The sequence below is a fragment of the Scyliorhinus canicula genome, chromosome 7 (genome assembly GCF_902713615.1).
Source record: "Scyliorhinus canicula chromosome 7, sScyCan1.1, whole genome shotgun sequence".
NCBI classification, from domain to species: Eukaryota; Metazoa; Chordata; class Chondrichthyes; order Carcharhiniformes; family Scyliorhinidae; genus Scyliorhinus; species Scyliorhinus canicula.
In genome coordinates this window covers 118,608,261-118,630,539 of record NC_052152.1, presented here as the reverse complement: position 1 = coordinate 118,630,539, position 22,279 = coordinate 118,608,261, and the positions used below count along the sequence as shown (strand labels likewise).

Below are 22,279 nucleotides of genomic sequence, written 5' to 3'. Positions count from 1 at the left end.
TCGGGGCCCACGGATCCGCGGGCGGGCTTGTGCCGTGGGGGCACTCTATTACTCCGCATCGGCCGTTGTGGTCCTCCGCATGCGCATGCACGGGGATGACGCCAGCATGCGTGGCGCTCCCGCGCATGCGCCGACTCGCGGAGGCCCTTCGGCACCAGTTGCCATGGCGCCATGCTCCCATCAGGCCGGCTGGCGCGGCACGAATCACTCCGGGGCGGGCCTAGCCCCTTGAGGTGCGGAGGTTTCCGCACCTTTGGGGCAGCCCGATGCCAGAGAGGTTCACGCCACTCCGTCCCGCCGGGACCCGCCGCCCCGCCAGGCATGGGAGAATCCCCCCCAGGATCATAATTCTGCCCATGCGCATGCACTGTTTCAACTAATCAAATTAATCAACAGACGTTCTCTGGTTCATGCAATCAGTCAAACTGTTTGCTGTGAATTTAAACAAGGCTTGGCAGTTAACTGTCAGCCAGCAGTTAACCAGTGAATCCTCCGTGGCAATGCCTCTAACAATCAGAGTCCACTTGCCAGCTAATCAGCACTGTCATCTCATGAAGTATGAATTGTTATCTTTATATTTTGTATCCTTAGAAATTGTCCTCATGAGTACAAGACAACAAGCTTCAATAACGTCTTTTTTCAGCAATGTTCAAGTTTTGCATATCAAACAATTTTAAAAATATTTACATTGTAATTTGGTGAAAGCATATTAATCACCTAAAACATCAGAACGACAAAGCACAGTGAGGCAGGTTTGCAGGGAAGTAATATAAAGCATTTTTTTTTCAAACATTACCTGCTGCCAGAAGACAGCGCAAATTACTTTGACTTTCTCTATAGCCACACTCAACATCATCCTTCTCTGAAATCTATTAATATTTCAGATTTTTCTTTCTTAACTGAACATTTTTTTCTCATGGCACCAGCTCTTCTAGAACAATTACTGCATCAGTACCTGTACCAGCAGTCAGGGATCATGTGCATCCGATCTTCACACATAATGATTCCTGGTTCTTTGATATTTAAACGCTGCCAAAAGTTACAATAGTTTTTCTTATTATATCTATGTACACCAGATGTCCCGTGAAGGTGATCATAACACACTGAAGATTACAATGTTTTGTAACAACAGGAGTGCGAGGCCACATAGTATTAACTAGAGCCACTGATTTCCAGAGACTGATTTGTAAAATTGCACAATAAATGCAAGGCCTTGATCATTATTCACTATTTCTTGATCTTTACATTTATTTTTTTGTCCAGTACCTTTCTTAAAGTACAAATAAAAGCAATGCATTCTGCTGCAACTATATTGGGGCATTTGGCGCCATGTGCAGGTTGGGGGCATCAGAAACATCAGTTCTTGAGTTTCTGCACAATTTGACCAGGTGTGAAGTGCCTTGCAGCAAAAGGTGAGGGTGGGATCAGTGGCAGAAAAGGAGTGAAGACTTGTGGAGGGGTAATCATGGCATTTGGCAGGAAATCTGGCGATTGAAAGTTCCTTGGTGATTTGATGAAAGTACAACTATCCCACAAGACTTGTCAAGCAGCAGCCTGACATTGTCATGTGCACTTTAACAGACTTTATAGACAATGACCCAGATACCACCAGAACAAAGCAGTCCCACTTGACTGGCACTCTATCCACCATTTTCAACATTCACTCCCTCTCCCACCGATGCACAGTAGCAGTCATCCACAAGATGCACTGCAGCAACAAACCAAGGCTCCTTCAACAGCACCTGACAAGCCCGCGGCCTCAACCAGGCAAAAGTGAAGAGCAGCAGACACCTGGGAACACCATCACCTGCAAGTTCCCCTCCAAGCCGCACACCATCCTAACTTGGAAATATATTACCGTTCCTTCACGGTCATTGGGTTAAAATCAGGAAACTCCCTCCCGAACAAACACCACATGGACTGCAATGGATTAACGAAGGCAGCTCACTACGACCTCCTCAAGGGCAATTAGGGATGGGGAACAAATGCTGGCCACATCTTGTGAAAGAATAAAGAAAACAAAATACAGGAGTCCTGAATCTTGGGGTATGGCGAGGGGGAAATGGATATATGGCAGAATTGGGAAGGATGGAATAAGGAGTATTCACTCACTGGGGATTCCTAGGATATGCCAGCCCTGAGGAGCAGGATCTTGGGCTGAGATAGTCCTGGGAAGCAGGATCTCAGGATACATCAGTCCTAGGGAGCAAGATCATGGGGTCCGACAGCTCTAAAATGGGGCCTCTGAAGCTTTTCAAAATTCTTGTTGTTCCTTATTATGTTATTTAGAAACTCAAAGTAACTAAGAAGTCATGTTATGACACGATGAAAAGTGTGCGTGTGTGTGGATACACCGAATATCTAAGATACTGCAATGAAAAAGGGTTAATTATTAGCCTTGTAGCAAAGGAGCCTCGGAGGAAGAATAATCATAACATGATAGAATTTTGTACCAAGTTTGAATTTGAGTTGACAGTGGCTTAGTTAAGTTTAAAACTCAGGTCTTAAGTCTGAGTAAAACAAACTAGTGTGAGAAGCGAGTTTGCCAAGATAGATTGGATAGTAGATTAAACGTAATGTTAGATAAGCAAGGGAAACCATTTAAAGAATGTATTCATAACTTTGCAACAAATATACATCCCCTTTAAGAATGAAAAAAAGGGGCTGTAGTCCCACTGTGGCTAACAAGAGAAGTCAAGGAAGAGACGTTTGTTTGCCAAAAATAGCAGGCCTGAGGAATTTGGCAAAGGAGGAATAAATAATTGATAAAGAAAAAGAGAATAGAATGGCACAAAACAAACAAGAGTCAAAAAATAGGTTGAATACTATAGGTGTGTAAAAAGGAAGAGATTAGCAAAAAGATTCCTGAGTAGAGACAGGAGGAATAACAATGGGGAATAATAAATGCCTTGTATCTGTCTTCAAGAGGAGAGAAAAATCAGTCCAGAAGTCGTGAGGAATCAAAGGTCTTGTAAAAATTAGGAACTTTGGCTGATCATTATTTGTAAAGAAATAGTACCTGAGAAATTAATGGGACTTCGAAGAGTCAGAAAACTGAGGGTTTTAAAAGGGGTAACGACAGAGCGAGTGGATGCATTGATATTAATCTTCCAGATTGGAAGGCAATAGATGTTTATTCCTGTCTCGCACAAAAGTAAAAAGGGAAAGGGGGCCAATCAATGGCTTCCAAGGGAAATTAGAGATAGTATTCGATCCAAGGAAGAAGCATGCAAATTAGACAAGATAATCAACAGGTCTGAGGATTGGGAGCAGTTTAGAATTCAGCAAAGAAGGACCAAGGGATTGATTAAGAAGCAGAAAATAAAGTACGAGGGTCAGCTTGCAGGGAACATAAAAACTGACTGTGAAAGTTTCTATAGACATTTGAAGAGAAAAAGATTGGTGAAGACAAATGCAGGTCCCTTACAGTCAGAAACAGGGGAATGAATAATGGGGATAAAGAAATGGCTCAATAACTAAACACATACTTTGGTTCTCTGGGATAGGGCAGCAGGGTAGCATGGTGGTTAGCATAAATGCTTCACAGCTCCAGGGTCCCAGGTTCGATTCCCGGCTGGGTCACTGTCTGTGTGGAGTCTGCACGTCCTCCCCCTGTGTGCGTGGGTTTCCTCCGGGTGCTCCGGTTTCCTCCCACAGTCCAAAGATGTGCGGGTTAGGTGGATTGGCCATGCTAAATTGCCCGTAGTGTCCTAATAAAATGTAAGGTTAAGGGGGGGGGTTGTTGGGTTACGGGTATAGGGTGGATACGTGGGTTTGAGTAGGGTGATCATGGCTCGGCACAACATTGAGGGCCGAAGGGCCTGTTCTGTGCTGTACTGTTCTATGTTCTATGTTCTGTATTCACAAATTAGGACATAAATCAGATGGCAGAAATGTTGGGGAACGCACTGTTTAGTGATAGGGAGGAATTGAAGGAAATCAATATTAGTAGATAACTAATGGGACTGAAGGCTGATAAATCCCAGAGTGCGAAAGGAAGTGGTTCTAGAAATAGTGGGAGCATTGGTGGTCATCTTCCAAGAGTCTATAGACTCTGGAACAGTTTCTGCAAATCGGAAAGTAGCTAATGTAATTCCACTTTTTAAAAAGGGAGGTAAAGAGAAACAAGGAATTATAGACCAGTAAGCTGGGCATCACTCGTGGGGAAAATTCTAGAATCCATCATCAATTCTATAGCAGAGCACTTAGAAAACAGTGGCAGGATCGGACAGAGTCAGCATGGATTTATGAAGGGGAAATCATGCTTGACGATTGTACTTCGAGGATGTAACTAGCAGAGTTGACGAGGGTGGACCAATGGATGTCGTATATTTGGACTTTCAGAAGGCTTTTGACAAAGTCCGGCAGAAGAGATTCATGTGTAAAATTAAAGCGTATGGGATTAGGGCAAGTGTATTGAGATGCATAGAAAACTGGTTGGCAGACAGGAAACAAAGAGTAGGGTCTTTTTCAAATTGGCAGGCAGTGACTAGTGGCGCACAGCAGAGATCGGTGCTAGGGCCCCAACTGTTCACAATATATATTAATGATGCAGATGAGGGAACAAAATGTATTATCTCCAAATCTGCATATGACACCAAATTGTGTGGGGGGTGGTGAGCTGTGAGGAGGATGTGAGATCCTTCAGTGTGATTTGGACAAGTTGAGTCAGTGGGCAAATGAATGGCAGATGCAGTAGCATTTGGATAAAATTAGATGATCCACTTTGGTAGCAAAAATGAGAAGGCCATAAATTAGGAGAGGGGAATATGCAATGTGACCTGGGTGTCCTCATACACCAGTCACTGAAGGCAAGTATGCAGGTACAGCAGGTGGTAAAGAAAGCAAAAGGTATGTTGGCCTTCATAGCAAGAGGATTTGAGTACAGGAACAAGGCTGTCTTGTTGCAATTATACAGAGCCTTGGGTGAGGCCACACCTGGAATATTGTGTGCAGTTTTGATCTCCTGATCTGAGGAAGGATGTTCTTGCTCTGGAGAGAGTGCAGCGAAGATTTACCAGGCTGAGTCCTGGGGTGGTGGGACTGACGTATGAGGAGACTGAATTGATTTGGATTGTATTCGCTGGAGTTCAGAAGAATGAGGGGGGATCTCACAGAAACCTATAAAATCTAACAGGACTAGACAGGGTAGATGCAGGAAGGATGTTCCCGATGGTGAGTGTGTCCAGAACCAGCGGTCACAGTCTGAGGATATGGGGTGGACCATTTAGGAGAGATGAGGAGTGATTTCTTCACCAAGAATGTGGTCGGCCTGTGGATTTATTACAACAGAAGTAGTTGAGGCCAAAACATTGCCTGTTTAGAGGGGGATGTAAAAGGGGTGGGGGAATAGCATTACTGGTTAAGGAGAATATTACAGCCGTACTGCGGCAGGATACCTCGGAGGGCTCATATAATGAGGCGATCTGGGTAGAGCTCAGGAACAGGAAGGGGGCAATCACAATGCTGGCCGCTTATTACATGCCCTCCAACTGTCAACGAGAGATAGAGGACTAGATAGGTGGAGAGATTTGGGATAGGTGCAAACGTAACAGGGTTATTGTGGTAGGGTATTTTAATTTTCCCTATCTTGACTGGGACTCACTTAGTGCTAGGGATTTGGATGGGGCAGAGTTTGTAAGGTGTATCCAGGAAGGCTTCTTGATGCAATATGTAGACAATACAACTGGGGAAGGGGCAGTACTAGACCTGGTATTGGGGAATGAGCCTGGTGGTTGAGGTTTCAATAGGGGAACATATTGGGAGTAGTGACCACAATTCCGTAAGTTTTAGAGTACATTTGGATAGGGATGAGGGTAACCCTCACGTTAAGGTGATAAACTGGGGAAAGGCAAATGACGATAACATTAGACAGGAATTGAAGAATTTGGATTGCGTGCGGCTGTTGGATAGGAAATCAACATCGGACATCTGGGAGTCTTTCAAGCGACAGTTCATTCGGATTCAGGAAAGTCATGCTCCTGAGAGAATGAAGGATAAGTATGGGAAGTTTAGGGAGCCTTGGATAACGAGGAATATTGTGAACCTCGTCAAAAAGAAAAAGGAGACTTTTGTAAGGTCTAGAAGGGCGGGGACAGTCAAAACCCTTGAAGAGTATAAAGAAAGCAGGAAATTAGGAAGGCTAGGAGGGGTCATGAAAAGTCCTTGGCAAGTAGGATTAAGGTGTATCCCAAAAAACAAGAGGATGGCCAGGGAAAGGATTGGACAACTTAAGGACAGTTGGGGGAATCTATGTGTTGAACCATAGGGAATGGGTGAGGTACTAAATGAGTACTTTGCATCAGTGTTCACCAAAGAAAAGGACTTTGTGGAAGATGATTCTTGGGTAGGGTGTGTGGACAGTCTGGGTCATGGTGACATCGAAAAGGAGGTGGTATTGGATCTTTTAAAAGACAGTAAGGCAGATCAGTCTCCTGGGCTGGATAGGATTTATCCCTCAATACTGAGGGAAGCAAGGGAGGAAATTGCTTGGGCCTTGACTGACATGTTTGTATCCTCATTGGCTACACGTAAGATCCCAGAGGACTGGAGAATAGCTAATGTGGGACTGCTGTTTAAGAAAGGTAGCAGGGATAATCTTGGAAACTATAGGCCGGTGATCCTCACGTCGTTACACGGTAAATTATTGGAGAGAATTATCAAAGACAGGATTTCTATCCATTTGGAAACAAACAGATTCATTAGCGATGGACAGCATGGTTTTGTGACGGGGAGGTCATGCCTCACTAACATTAAAAAAAATAAATTTAGAGTACCCAATTCATTTTTTCCACTTAAGGGGCAATTTAGCAAGGCCAACCCACCTCCCCTGAACATCTTTTGGGTTGAGGGGCGAGACACACGCAGACACGGGGAGAATGTGCAAACTCCACACGGACAGTGACCCAGAGCTGGGATCGAATCTGGGACCTCGGCGTCATTAGGCAGCTGTGCTAACCATTGCACCACTGTGGGCCCTCTGCCTCACTAACTTGATGGAGTTTTTTGAGGTGACAAAGATGATTGATATGGGGAGGACGGTGGATTTTGTTTACATGGACAACCTGGATATGGATGAGGCCTTTGACAAGGTGCCTCATGGCAGACTGTAACAAAAGGTGAAGTCACACGGGATCAGAGGTGAGGTGGTAACATGGATACAGAACTGGCTTGGTCACAGATGGCAAAGGGTAGCAGAAGAAGGGTGTTTTAATGAATGGAAGGTTGTGACTAGTGGTGTTCCACAGGTATCTGTGCTAGGGCCTCTGTTGTTTGTAGTGTACATAAACGATTTGGAGGAAAATGTAGCTGGTCTGATTAGTAAGTTCACGGACGACATCAAGGTTGGTGGAGTGGCAGATAGTGTTGAGGATTGTCAGAGGATACAGCAGGACATAGACAGGTTGGAGACTTGGGCAGAGAAATAGCAAATGTAGTTTAATTCAGACAAATGTGAGGTAATGCATTTTGGTAGGTCTAGCAAAGAGGGGAAATATGCAGTAATGGCAAGACTCTTAGGAATATAGTAAGTCAGAGAGATCTGGGGCGTGCAAGTCCACAGATCTTTGAAAGTGGCAACACAAGTGGAAAAGGTAGTCAAGAAAGCATACGGAATGCTTGCCTTCATTGGATGGGGCATCGTGTATAAAAACTGGCAAGTCATGCTACAGTTGTATAGAACCTTGGTACGGCCGCACTTGGAATATTGCGCACAATTCTGGTTGCCATAGTATCAGAAGGATGTAGAGGCTTTGGAGTGGGTGCAGAGGTTTACCAAGATGTTGCCTGGTCTAGAGGGTGTTAGCTATGTGGAGAGGCTGAGTAGACTTGGACTGTTTTCATGAGAAAGACGGAGATTGAGGAGCGACCTGACAAGATTATGAGGGGCATGGATAGAGTGGATGGGCAGAAACTCTTTCCCAGGGTGGAGGGGTCAGTCACCAGGGGCATAGGTTTAAGGTCTGTGGGGCAAAGTGCAGAGGAGATGTGCGAGGCAGGTTTTTTTACACAGAGGGTAGTGAGTGCCTGGAACGCGTTGTCAGGGTAGATTGTCCACATTAAAGCCGTTCAAAAGGCATCTTGACAAATACATAGATAGGATGGGTATAGAGGGATACGACACAAGGAAGTGCTGAGGATTTTGGCCAAGGGTGGTATCATGACTAGTACAGGCTTGGAGTGGAGGGCCGAAGGGCCTGTTCCTGTGCCGTATTGTTCTTTGTTTTCAAGAAGCAGTTATTTATAACACTGCACCAATTGCAGCAGTCGTAGTGTTGTGTGTGTGCACCCACCCCCCCCCCCCCCAACCCCCCACCAACCCCTGCAGGTTTACACCCCCAGCAAACCAATGGGGAAATTTACTTCCACCCCACCCAGCCCGAATTCTGTATTCCATCGAGATTGCAGTAATTTCCTTCACCTCTCTCGCCTACTCGCTCCCTCTCTCTCCCTCCCACTGCTTCAGCCCGTCTTTCTCCCTCCCACTGCCTCGGACCCTCTTTCTCCCTCCCACTGTTTTGTCCCCTCGCTCTCTCCCTCCCACTGTTTCATCCCCTTTTTCTCTCCCTCCCACTCTCTCGGCCCCTCTTGCTCCCTACCACAGTCTCTCCCCCTCTCTCCACCTAACTCGCCCCTATCTCTCTTGCATTTCCATTGTCTCGTCCCCTTTCTCTCTCTCCCACTGTCTCGTCCCCTCTCTCTCTCTCTTTCCCTCCCACTGTTTCATCTCCTCTGTCTCTTTCCCTCCCACTGTTTCATCCCCTCTCTCTCCCTCCCACTCTCTCGGCCACTCTTGCTCTCTCCCACAGTCTCGTCCCCTCTCTCTCCCCCCTCCCACTTTCGGCCACTCTTGCTCCCTCCCACTGTCTCGTCCCCTCTATCTCCCTCGGCCCCGCTCTCTCCCTCCCATAGTCTCTCCTCTTCTTTCTCCCTCCCACAGTCTCTCCCCGTCTCTCTCCCCCCACAGTCTCTCCCCGTCTCTCCCCCTCCCACAGTCTCTCTCCCGCTCGCTCCTCCCAGTGTCTCTCCCCCTTTCACTGTCTCGGCCTCTCTCTCTCTCTCTCCCTCCCACTGCCCCGGCCCCTCCCTCTCTCTCTCCCACTGCCCCGGCCCCTCCCTCTCTCCCTTCCACTGCCCCGGCCCCTCTCTCTCCCTCCCACAGTCTCTCCTCTTCTTTCTCCCTCCCACAGTCTCTCCCCCCCCCCCCCCCCACAGTCTCTCTCCCTCTCTCTCCCTCCCACAGTCTCTCTCCCTCTCTCTCCTCCCAATGTCTCTCCCCCATCCCTCCCTCCCAGTGTCTCGGCCTCTCTCTCTCTCTCTCTCTCCCTCCCACTGCCCCGGCCCCTCCCTCTCTCCCTCCCACTGCCCCGGCCCCTCCCTCTCTCCCTCCCACTGTCCCGGCCCCTCTCTCTCTCTCCCTCACTGCTTGGTCCCTCTCTCTCCCTCACTGTCTCGTCCACTCTCTCTCTCCCTTCCACTCTCTAGGTCCCTTTCTCTCACTCCTACAGTCTCGGCTCCTCTCTCTCCCACCTACTGTCTCGGCCACTCTCACATGCTACAGCCTTCCGGTCTCGACATCGAATTCAACAATTTCAGGTGATTAGCTCTACCCCACCTCGACTCTTTTGTTGTCATTCCATTTAATTTTAACTGTCTTTCATCTTTTATTCCCACCCATTCTTCCCCCCTATCTTATCCCCCCTTTCCTTACCTTTTCTCCCATTTCTTCCCCCTTTCTTTCTAATTTTTCCTTTCTCCCACCCATGTCCCCCCTCCCTCCACATCGATATCTGTCACATCTTACCCTCTGATTTTAGTTTCTCTGCCATTTGGCCTTTCACACCTGTTATTCTTCTGGTCACTGCCATTAGCACTCTCTTCCCTTGTTTCTGCAGTTATGACTCACCTTTCATTCCCTCACCCTACAGTATAAATATCTCCCACTTTCTATGCCTTTTAGCTTTGACAAAGGGTCATTTGGACTCGAAACGTTAGCTCTTTTCTCTCCCTACAGATGCTGCCAGCCCTGCTGAGTTTTTCCAGCATTTTCTCTTTTGGTTTCAGATTCCAGCATCCGCAGTAATTTGCTTTTATACTAAGTGCAGTTGCTGCCTTCAAGCACATTTGTTATCAAAGATGGCAAAATGCTGCTGACTACATGCAAAACCTATTCCAAATTAGAATATTTGATATCAAGTGATCACTAATCATTTCTGAGAGTATTTGAATACAAACTTGATGTCGAAGTTTTCAGGTAAGGTAAACCCGTTAATCTGACATCAGCAGGTTAAAACTGCAATAATCTATTATTAGAGACAAAGTAACTGAGCACTTAAAAGACCCATGATATGACTAAGAAGAGTGAATATTGATTTATGAACGGGAAGTAGTATTTGATAAATGTATTCGTTTTTTTGAGGTTGGGGGAACTCGCGGATGTGGCACATTCTGAAAGCATTCAATAAGGGTGTGGTGTACACAGTCCAGATTCATGGAATTAGGGTTATTGATTAATATGGAATGAGAATTGGTTTAAGTAAAGGAAAGAGAGCGAAAATGGATAATTTTGAGCTGGCTGTCTCTAACTGGTAGGATATCAGTGCTCGGGTCTCAGCTTTTTACAATCTAATATGTTAATGACTTATTATAGAATCATAGAATTTACAGCGCAGAAGGAGGCTATTCGGCCCATTGAGTCTGCACCAGCCCTTGGAAACAGCATCCATTCTTCCACCCTATCCCCGTTACCCAACCTAACATTTTGGACGCCAAGTGGCAATTTAGCATGGCCAATCCACCTAACCTGCTCATCTTTGGACTGTGGGAGGAAACCGGAGCACCCGGAGGAAACCCATGCAGACACTGAAAGAAATGCAAACTCCACACAGACTGTCACCCGAGGCCGGAATTGAACCTGGGACGCTGGAATTGTAAAGCAGCAGTGCTAACCAGCCACCATGCCGCACGACTTAGGTAAGGGGACCAGAGAGCAATGTACGAGTTTGCTGACAATAGAGTTAGGTGAGAAAGAAAGCAGTGAGGATGCAAAGAGGCTGCAATGGCATCATACAGTTTAAGTGAGCAGGCAAGATCATGCTGGATGAAATACAATGAGAGACAGTGTGAAGTAATCTACGGTGATAGCAAAACAAAATATGTTGCAAAAGGTGAGAGACTGAGAAATGGATGTCAGAGGATGTCACTTTACACAAAAATAGTAAGTTAACATGCAAAGGACAGCAAATGGTTTGGAACATAAATACCATTTTAGTGCTTACTACTAATGGGTTAGAGTGAGAGTGAACAAATCTTACTGCAATTGTACAGGGCCTTGCTGAGACCACACCAGAGTACTGAAGAAGAAAATATATCCTGTACTTGCATCAGAGGGAGCACAACAAAGCTTCACTGGACTGATTCCTGGGATGAGGGTTGTCTAAAGTGGACATATTTACTAGACTAGGATGATGAACCCAATAATTTAAAAGAATAAGAGGTGATCTGATTGAGACCTAAAATGTTTTTAAGGGACCATGTTCAATTCCTCTGGTAATATCAGACATAGGTATTAATTATAACTCATACCAGAGCTCCATTAATTTTTATTTAAAATTTAGAGCACGCAATTATTTTTTTTCCAATTAAGGGGCAATTTAGCATGGCCAATCCATCTACCCTGCACATCTTTGGGTTGTGGGGGTGAAACCCACGCAGACCCGGGAGAATATGCAAACTCCACACGGACAGTGACCTGGGGCCAGGATCGAACCCAGGTCCTCAGTAGGCAGCAGTGCTAACCACTGCACCACCGTGCCGCCCACCAGGGCTCTAGTCATAAAGTCATAACCATGTCATTAAACTGCTTTGGATGGCCTCAGTATGACTAAAAGAGTCCCTTCAGCAGCCCGTGTCTGTGCCTTTTATATGTGTGATCATGTCCTGAAGTAATACCATTACATCAACGCATGGGACTTGAGTCAAGTTTGTGCAATGTAATCTTATTGTTCATCAATGAGCAACAATGATTTTCAATTATGGCCCTGGACCTCATCTCCTTCCAGTACATGAATAGCACAAGCCTATTCATTCCGCATCGTCTCCTTATACTTGACGGATATTTTCTCATGGATGGTTAATGAGGTAATGTCACCACTCATTCAAACCCTGGCCTTGCACTGCCAATGAAGAACGATATCTAATCAGTGATTATATATTTTATATTAAGAAAATACATGGTTCTTCAACATGGTATACCTACTCTGAAACCATTAAATTCACTGTTATTCTGGCATTTAATAAGGACCTTTGACCTCAGGGAACATCTGCTTCTAATTCCAGACCAATTTGTCAGGCAAAACATATCTTTGAACCACTGATTCTAAATTGCTATGCCTCAGTGCTCCTGAATGATGACTAAGGAAAAGAGGAGGATTACACCAAGAGATTAATTTTCTGCTGCACTAACTTTGTTACTTAAATTGGCCGATGCTATTTCCTTGGTTGATTTTATGATTTTTAATGGATTATTAGACAAAGAACCAGACCAGGATAATGTTTTGTGGGATGATAGAAATATTTATATCTGATGAGTGGATGATGGCTCACTAAAATAGAGACTTACATCTCTAAAAATATACATGTTCCAATCTGACATGTTCTTCCTTGCACAGAATATGTGATTTAACATTGAACTGATAAGTAACCCAATTACTATGTTTAACACAAAAATAGCTTAATTTGTCATGCTCAATATAGCAACCCTTGCTATTTTTAGGCAATGTAGCAGGATTTTTTCGATCAACATGTGATGGAAATAAAAATGGAACTCATTAGCTGTTGCAAAAATCAGAAGCCAAGTGTATTATGTTGTAATCGGAAGGGAATTGAACACGGGGTTTTTGTAATGTGTTTGAAAATAGATTAACAGCATCATTTGATCCTTCCCATAATTGTCACGACTCTCCTGAAAACATTCACCTCTTCCTTATCATAGAATCCCCACAGATCAGAAGGAGGCCATTCTGCCCATCGAGACTGCTCCGACCCTCTGAAAGAGCACTATCCCCAGGCCCAATCCCCACCCCTATCCCTGTAACCTCACCTAACCTTTGAACATGAAGGGAAAATTTAGCATTTAACCTGCACATCTTTGGTCTGTGGTAGGCACCGAAGGAAACCCACGTAGACACGGGAAGAATGTGCAACCACCACACAGTCACCCAAGGCCAGAATTGAACCTGGGTCTCTGGCGGTGTGAGGCAGCAGTGCTAACCACTGTGCCATCATGCCGCCCATGTATAGTTTTCATGGGTATATTTTGCATGGTTCCTGTGAACTGGTGCTTGGTGTATGGCTCCTTGGGTATTGATTTCACTCTAGTGCATAAGCTACATAAAGATTGGGTCATTTTGCCATTTAAAGATCATGACTGATCTTCCATCCCAATTTCAACCTCTTGCACTATCCTTGTACTTTAAGCCCATAAGTATCAAAATATTTATGGACCTGTTGCTGGAATAATGAACCAAATCTTTCTATTTTAAATCCTTGTGTGGTTATTTAAAATATGATTGTTGAATGTATTTTGTACGATTCACTGATGCAAAACAGCTAATCCAACTACAGAATTCTGATTCCTGCGACCAAATGAGCAGAACTACATACTTAAAAGTTACAGTAGGAAACATGCCATTTGGCTCAACTTGGCAGTGTTTACTCTTCATGCAAGCAAATCGTTCCAACACAGTTACCACATTGTTTGTATCAGCCATGTTACAGTGAAGTGGCACAATCACCTCAAAGTCTGCAATAAGGAGTTCAAGTTCCTTCCAGAGTCTTTGGCATATAATCCAGGTTTACACTCCAGGGTTGCCTCACATCTTTTAAAAGGTACCTGGATGAGCACTTGTCATGTCATAACATTCAAAGTTATGGGCCAAGTGCTAGCAAATGTGATTAGGCAGGTACCTGGATGAGCACTTGGTATTTTATTACATTCAAGGCTGTGGGCCAAGTGCTGGTAAGTGGGATTAGGTAGGTAGGTCAGGTGTTTTTCACGTGTTGGTGCAGATTTAATGGGACTAAGGGCCTCTTCTGCACTGTGAGATTCTGCTTCTGTAGAACTGAATGAGTCAGAAGTGCTGCCTCTCAAATACATGAATCCTCCACCCTCTCAGATAGACACTATTCTGATGACCAGTAGGGAAGTTTACATTAGATAATAATATTTATCCCTTTACCAACATCACTAAACCAGATTCTCTGGTTATCATCACACTGCTTTTATGGGAGCTTGCTGAGCACAAATTGACTGCTATGTTTTCTACATTATAGCAGTGACTACATTTCAGAAGTGTTTCACTGGCTGCAAAGCACTTTGGGAAATCATGAGAGAGGCTATGTAAATTGCAAGTCTCTTTTTATTTCTTATCCCCCTTTGCTTCACCCACCCATCCAATCAGACTTTCAATGCTGGCATACGTCCAGCTTCAGCCACTAACCCTGGAAATTAATTTCACAACCTGAGTCATTTACTGGATAAATTTGTCTTATGCCTAGTTTTAAAACTAAACTTTAAAAGAATGGATGAATCCATCTCATAGTTTCCAAAGGAATAAGGGCAGTACCATTTTTTGGGCTGATAGTTGGGAACCATCAGAGTTCTACTATCAAAATACCATCTATTTTGGTGAATTGATTCACTAAGGAAAAACATCTATATACAAGATTTATTGAGGGATGTACTTCATACCACAGAGTACATCTACGACAGGTGATATCACAAGGAAATGGTTCAATTTTCTGATTTGCAAGACCTGACCCCTCCATTCTAACCATTTGTATTCAAATAGTAGAATTCTAATATTACACAACACAGGCCTATTATCAAAATACCATCTATTTTGGTGAATTGATTCACTAAGGAAAAACACCTATATACAAGATTTATTGAGGGATGTACTTCATACCACAGAGTACATCTATGACAGGTGATATCACAAGGAAATGGTTCAATTTTCTGATTTGCAAGACCTGACCCCTCCATTCTAACCATTTGTATTCAAATAGTAGAATTCTAATATTACACAACACAGGCCTATTATCACAGGCACAAGATGGTGAGTTCCCGCTCAAAATAGCTTTGATTACAATGATCATAAAAAAACTTTCAAAAATATTTTAAATCTTAGGCCAAATCTTGCTGAACAAAATGCAATTTATGGCATGCTTAAGTGAACAAGGAGTGAAAAGTGTTTAAACGCATGTTCAATCTTGCGTTATAATCTGTGCCAATACCTCTGTTGAAGATCTTCATCGGAAAGAGAAAGCACCTTTTTCAGTTCTCGATATCGATCTGCCCTGAGTAAGCGGGAGCCATCATATAGTGTCAACTCTCTGTCATGAATAAGCCTATTAAAGAAAATCAAGTCAATAAATCCATTTGCAGCACGTGCAAAAGACAATGATAAAAAAAACATCCGCTTTACATTGTTATCTGTAGCAGTCATGCAGGAGAATTGGTTTCCCATGGCGGGAGGGTTAGCAATTAGATTTAATGTAATTGGCAAAAGAAACAGGAGGGAAATGAAGAGAATGAACTGTTATTGTCCAGAATGAACTGCTTGAAGGGCAAGGCCATAAGACATGGGAGAAGAAATAGGCTATTTGGCTTATCCGATCTGCTCTGCCATTCATGATCATGACAGATCTGATGTGATAATCCTCATCTCCACTTTCCCGCCTTATTGCCACAACCCTTGATTCCCTTGCTGATTAAAAATCTGTCAATCTCAGCCTTCAACATACCCAACGTCCCAACCTTTACAGCTCTCTGGGGTAAAGAATTCCACAGATTCACTATTCTCAGAGAAGAAATCCCTCCTCATCTCTTTTAAATGGGCGACCCCTTATTCTGAGATTAGTGAGGTCGCAGAAGCAGATTCAATCACACCCTGAGAAAGGAAATTGGATAACTACTTGAGAAGGAAACATTTCCTACCAGAAACTTTTGAACTAATTCTGTATTCAACAGCATTCATATGCACTCTTGTGACCATCTACATTCAAAAGTGACCATGTAGTCACCATTGACACAAATAGTGCTGAAATAACGTTATTGATGATCAGCTGGCACAAAATGAAATCATACAAATCATTGCCGTAGTTTTCTCCCGCCACCCTCCCTGCACTCCTAATTCGCTGGAAAAGTACCCCCCCACCACGAGCAGTTTTCTCTTCCAACCTCGTCCTCCAGACAGATTTCTTCTACCCTCCCTCCCACAGAGCAGTTTTGTCTCTACCCCCCTGTCCCCAACCTGGAGAGGTATTCCCCCTCCTCACCCTGGCAGAGTTGACAACAGTAGCAGAAACGTTGATGGAAAACGCTCCATAAACCATATAAAAGACACCTCTTTCAAACTGGTCAAGTAAATTGCGCACCCTGAATATGATGGAAAGCAAAACCACTGTATGTATTTTGTTGCGGCTGTTCCATAAAGAGCCATAGCATAGCATATAGCAGTCTAAATCAGAGTAAGTTCCTCACATTATTTTCTAATTTCCTGTTTTGGTTTACTTTTTAAAAGTTAAAACCAATCAATACGTATATAAAAATATATCAGTGTAATCTGCATATACTCATATTACATAGTTTTACATGTTATATTAGAGTATGTACAGAACATAAACAGGCCTATACCAGTATTTATGGCCAACACAAGCCTCCTCTCCCTCTACTTCATGTTATCCCATCAATGTATCATGTTATTTCAAGCAACTTCATGTACATTTCTAGCTTTCCTTAAATTGGTCTAACGATTCAATGTCATGAGAAGTTCTACATCCTCTCTTGAAGCTATCATTTGATTATTTTTTTAGCAGATATATAAGTATTGATTGCCCTGAGTTTTGGACTCCCTGCCAAGTGAAAACATCTTTTCTATATCGAACCTATCAAAACTCTCATTTTAAAGAGCCCAATCAGGTTATCACTCACCATTCACTCCAGAAGAAAAAGAAAACCCAGATAGTTGCCACATTCATGCAATAGAGATTCATGTACTTATGGAGCATACATCTGAAACCAGAACTATGAGACAAAATGAAGTTCAGAGGTCAGGTGACCTTTTCTTTCTGGTCAATATGCATGGAACTACACAAGGCCGTTGACCTAATCCTCGTGTCTGGTGACCCATTAAAATGAAAAACAACTTTCAGACTACATATTTGAAAACTAATTAAAATGCAGCACACAGGAAAGATCCAGACCTGCAAAAGACCCTGTCTTAGAACCATCAGAAGGCAGATAATTCAGGGTGGCCTTTACCTCTCTAATTGAAAACCAACCAGGATTTTGCTATAGGGATCAATTTTATTTCAACTGGAGCGGAACAAGAGATATCTGCAAGTAATAAACCACAGAAGATTTGTCTTCATAAACCTCAGACTCTACTCTTCAGTGGAAATAAATTACAGACCTGCAGCGTTTCAAGATTTCATTCCAGGAAAAGCAAGGATGACAGAATTTTCAATTTTGCAAGACCTAAGTGCATGCTACCTTTTGTAGTTATTATCCTTTCTTGAGAGAGAGAGAGAGAGAGAGAGAGAGGAGAGAGCATGTGAGAGAGCGCAAATCAGAATCATCTTTCTTTCTAAAACGACTCATTTGTCTGTTCTTGACAGTTCTCAAAATGCCTTTGGTCGGTTGAGTGGTGGGAAAAGAGGGAATCATCCCGATTATCTCTCCCCAGCTGACGCACTGTTTAAAGTTTCCTGATAATTATATTCTCTCAGTTCATTCATTATGATGCTGCAAAAATCATTTCTATGGTGAACAGCAATTCAGAACGATCAAAATCACCTCAAATAATACATTAACCTCATCCCTTCTTCTAATCCCTCTGTTCGCCTTGTATCCACCACATATCCTCTGACTTTCCCCTTCTCTGACGGTGAATAATTTGTGCTCCCCTTACTCCCGCACCTCATTGAATTTAAAGCTCAGCAAAATATTGAACTATTCTTCGGTCGCTCACTTCCATGGGCAATCATCTCCCCCTGCTCAACAGACCCTTTCACCCGTCTGGAATACTCTCTCTCCACCTGAACCTCTCCCTCTGGCCTCCTATTCGCACTTGACCTTTTCAGTTAGAATAGTCAGTGTGATGTCAGCCATCTTAGTTTCTCTGCTCCATTCACCCACGCTAATCTGTCTCCCTCTGAACCTGCTGCACTCCATTCACTGAGCTCCACCGTCATTCTTATCAAACTTGCTGACAAGGGTGGTGCTGTTGCTTTCTGGCACACCACCGTGCAGAGGCAGAACATTAACTCTAACACTTCTTCCAACCTCTCCCTGATGACCCCGAAACTGAACATCACGCTGTTATTTCAGGATTGTCACTGACCTCATTTCCACTGGGGACCTTCCCTCCACAGATTCCCACCTCCTAGTACAAAAACCCTGCACAGTCCACTTCTACTTCCTTCTCAGAAACATAGTCATTCTCTTGCCCTTAATGCACTGAGGTAACATCTTCAGATTGTCTTTGATTTTACCTGCCAATATTTTCTCATATGTTATAACCCCAATGGAGGTCCCGGGATCAGGACCATACAGTTTCCCATGACCTCCCCAGGATATAAACTTCCCCTTTAAGGGGCGGGACTTCCCTTAGGGGAATGGAGGAGTTTTGCATTTGTATTGTGATAAACCTTGCTCTTTAATCTCAATTTATCGTCTTTGCGTTCTGCTTACTGCTGATTCAACAATATTTGTTGAATCCGACTTTCCATTTTTACTTCACTCCTGTACTTTCTTTATTCCGCAAAGCTTTCTACAGCTTATTGCAGCGGTCGTAAGCTTTCTTTTTCTGTTTTATCTTGGCCTGCATATTTTCAGATAACTCAGGGACTGTAGATTTGGCAGTATCACTCCATTTTCCCTGTGGCGACATGTCTATACTATGAGAACAAGAATTGTTGCAACTTTGTCTTCGCATCAAAAACTGGAAAATATCAATTGGGCTTTCAACTTTCACCCTTCTCTCACCTTCACAAGGTCTATCTCTAACACATCCCTTCCATTCCATGACTTCCCTGCCTCCATTTATGAGTTTAGGCTGTCTTACTAATATTCATTTTAAGCCTGTTGCCACCCACAACTAACTCAACTGCACTTCTACATACTCTGTAAGGACTCCGTTCCATTGTCACTGTTTCTTCGGTCCTCTCGCATCTGTTCTGATGATGCTAGCTGACACTCCTTTAAATCTCATTACCTGTCAACCTTCCCAGAACCACACTCCGACACAGCGCCCAGAACCTCACTCCCTGACACACCGCTCAGAACCTCACTCCCCAACACACCGCTCAGAACCTCACTCCCCAACACACCGCCCAGAACCTCACTCCCCGACAAACCACCCAGAACCTCACTCCCTGACACACCGCTCAGAACCTCACTCCCTGACACACCGCCCAGAACCTCACTCCCCGACACACCGCACAGAACCTCACTCCTTGACACACCGCACAGAACCTCACTCCCCGACACACCGCACAGAACCTCACTCCCCGACACACCGCCCAGAACCTCACTCCCTGACACACCGCTCAGAACCTCACTCCCTGACACACCGCCCAGAACCTCACTCCCCGACACACCGTCCAGAACCTCACTCCCCGACACACCGTCCAGAACCTCACTCCCCAACACACCGCCCAGAACCTCACTCCCCAACACACCGCCCAGAACCTCACTCCCTGACACACCGCTCAGAAACTCACTCCCCAACACACCGCCCAGAACCTCACTCCCCGACACACCGCCCAGAATCTCACTCCCCGACATATTGTCCAGAACCTCACTCCCCGACATATTGTCCAGGATCTCAGTCACTGATACACCGCCCAGTATCTCAGCCACCCCCCAACACACTGCCAAGAACCTCACCCCGACACAGCGCTCAGAATTATCGCACTACATTTAAATCCTCACATTCCCTTTTGCTGAACACTTTCCCCCTCTGCTTTCTGCTGTTTTGCATTCACAGGGAATGAGTTTATCCGTTATTTCAACAGATAACGTGACATTGAGGCACTCTATTAAACTGAAAATAAGCTGGAAAATATAAAGTGAAATCATTTAAAGCCTCAACATGCACAGCTAGAGCTAGCTGCTTAATTAGTTGGTTCAGGTGATAATTTGGGCTGCCAGGTAATTTGATCGTCATGACCTCAGGTACATTGTATCTCTTCCCCATATCATTCACCCTCAAAGATTCCAGCAGGAAATTCTTCTGAACTGCTTAATATCACAACTAGATTAATTTCTTAACAATGATAATAAATGGCACAATGCACAAGTTGGCAACCTATTCTATTCAGTCGAACAATGCCACCTGGATACCAGCCATTTTGAGGTCTACAAGAGCCACGAAAGCATGATTCCAATTTTCCACCCCTCAATCAGTCCTCTAAGTTAATCTGCAGTGGATCTGGTCCTAACATCATGTGGATAAATCCAGCCACTGTTTTACTCCTCCCTATCTCTATAACCTCTTCCAGGTGTACAACCTTCTGAGAGCTCTGTGCTCTTCAGACCCTGGTTTCATGTGTGCCCCACCCTCCCATCGCTCCACCATTGACACCAAGCCGTCAGTCATGTAGTCCTTATGTGCTGAATTCCCCAACTACATCTCTCCACCTCAGTGTCCTCCTTTAAGACCTTCTTAAAACCTGCTGTTCTGAATGTGATTTAAGTCACTCCCTCCTAACATATCCTCCTTTGACACAGCGTCCATATCTATCTGATTAAATTACTGTGAAGCATGCTATTCCTGAGTTACATGTACTGTATCAATCCAAGCTGCTGCAAGTGGTGAACAGAAAACTGACCGAAGACAGACAAAAATTGTTGACCCGATTTTGGATCTACCCTGAAACATTATCCGTATGCTGTCATGTTGGGCTAGCAAGATTTTAATTGTGCTGTGGAATGAGTTTTTTTGTTGAAATCTCTATTAATGTTCATACTGACTATGGGGATTGGATGCACTTTATGCTGATCAGATACCTGTGATATGTTTGTCGGGTAAAACAAAGTAGGAGGTGGTTCATGTGGAGCATAAATCTCACAGATTTTTCTGGCTGAAAGTTTCTCTGCTGTAAAACTCAATGTAATTCCATGTAAAATGTTGAAGAAAAATCTGTTCTTAATTTCTACGAAGATTCAAAACGCACGACTTGTGAATAGCACTAATAGAAAGTACTTAATAAATGTTCAATTACTATTTTGCCTCAGGGATTAGATTGTCTAGATCCACTGGAAGGGGCAGAGGGACAATTGACTAACTGTACCACCTTCAATACCTTAAATTATGATTTAATAACAAAACATTAAAATCAAACATCATAAAATGTGTAGTCCAGAGTAGGAACATGGTTTACTTTCTTGAATGAGCCTGGGATTTCACAACTTCAAGAAGGGCTCTTGTCCCCAGTGAGTGGAAATAATTATTCAGTTTCAAATGACATTTAAGGAGAAAAACAAACACACGTAAATGACTTTACCTCTGAAGAATTGCCAATGTTCCAGCGTTAACACGATGAATGCCATCCAAGACAACGAGCTTCCCTTCTAAGGCAGCAGTAACCAACGGTGATGGTCGCCAAGCCGTGTCACCATTAGGAAGAGTGTATCTCTGCTGCACTAAATCCCTGGCAGTCATGTCCTATCATAGTGGGAAAAATCAGTGTCACAACATATTGGTCAGTTTAAGCTTGGGCAGATGGATCAGCATGGTCCACACTGGGCCAAGGGACTGCTCAAGAAGAAGAGGATACACCAGGATCTAATAATATTAGTAAAGGTAATAAGGAATGCACTGCACTGTAAATTATATGATCTATGAATGGATTAAACATCCAATGGGTCCCAAGGCACCATGGTACACATCATTATGAATCATGAGGGCAAAGTCTTGGACATTTTTCAGATGTATTAATTAACCACAACTTCTCTGAATAATACGCACCTATCACCAGAAGACATAGGAGCAGAATTAGGCCACTCGGCCCATCGAGTCTGCTCCGCCATTCAATCGTGGCTGATAGTTTTCTCACACATGATAGGAACTTAGTCAAGTTTGACGAAGCAACACAAATGCAAAATTTCCTCATAAAAATGTACAATGTAACACATATTGACCTTGGCTCCCACCTTGTAGACGCTTATTTAATTTTTAACAAAATAAATTAAAGATGACAGGGTTGAGCGAAT

The 22,279-nt window shown here is 43.9% G+C and overlaps 1 protein-coding gene across 1 annotated transcript in view; it reads right to left on the bottom strand.

Annotated features, from left to right (window-relative positions):
* Positions 1–22,279, bottom strand: part of vwa8 (von Willebrand factor A domain containing 8) — a 489,820-nt gene that overhangs the window by 302,790 nt on the left and 164,751 nt on the right. Inside the window, exons 13-14 of the mRNA XM_038802772.1 lie at positions 21,571–21,731; positions 15,295–15,408 (exon numbers count right to left, since the gene is read on the bottom strand). Of these exons, the coding sequence (XP_038658700.1) occupies positions 15,295–15,408; positions 21,571–21,731 (275 nt within the window). The remainder of the gene's footprint in view (positions 1–15,294; positions 15,409–21,570; positions 21,732–22,279) is intronic.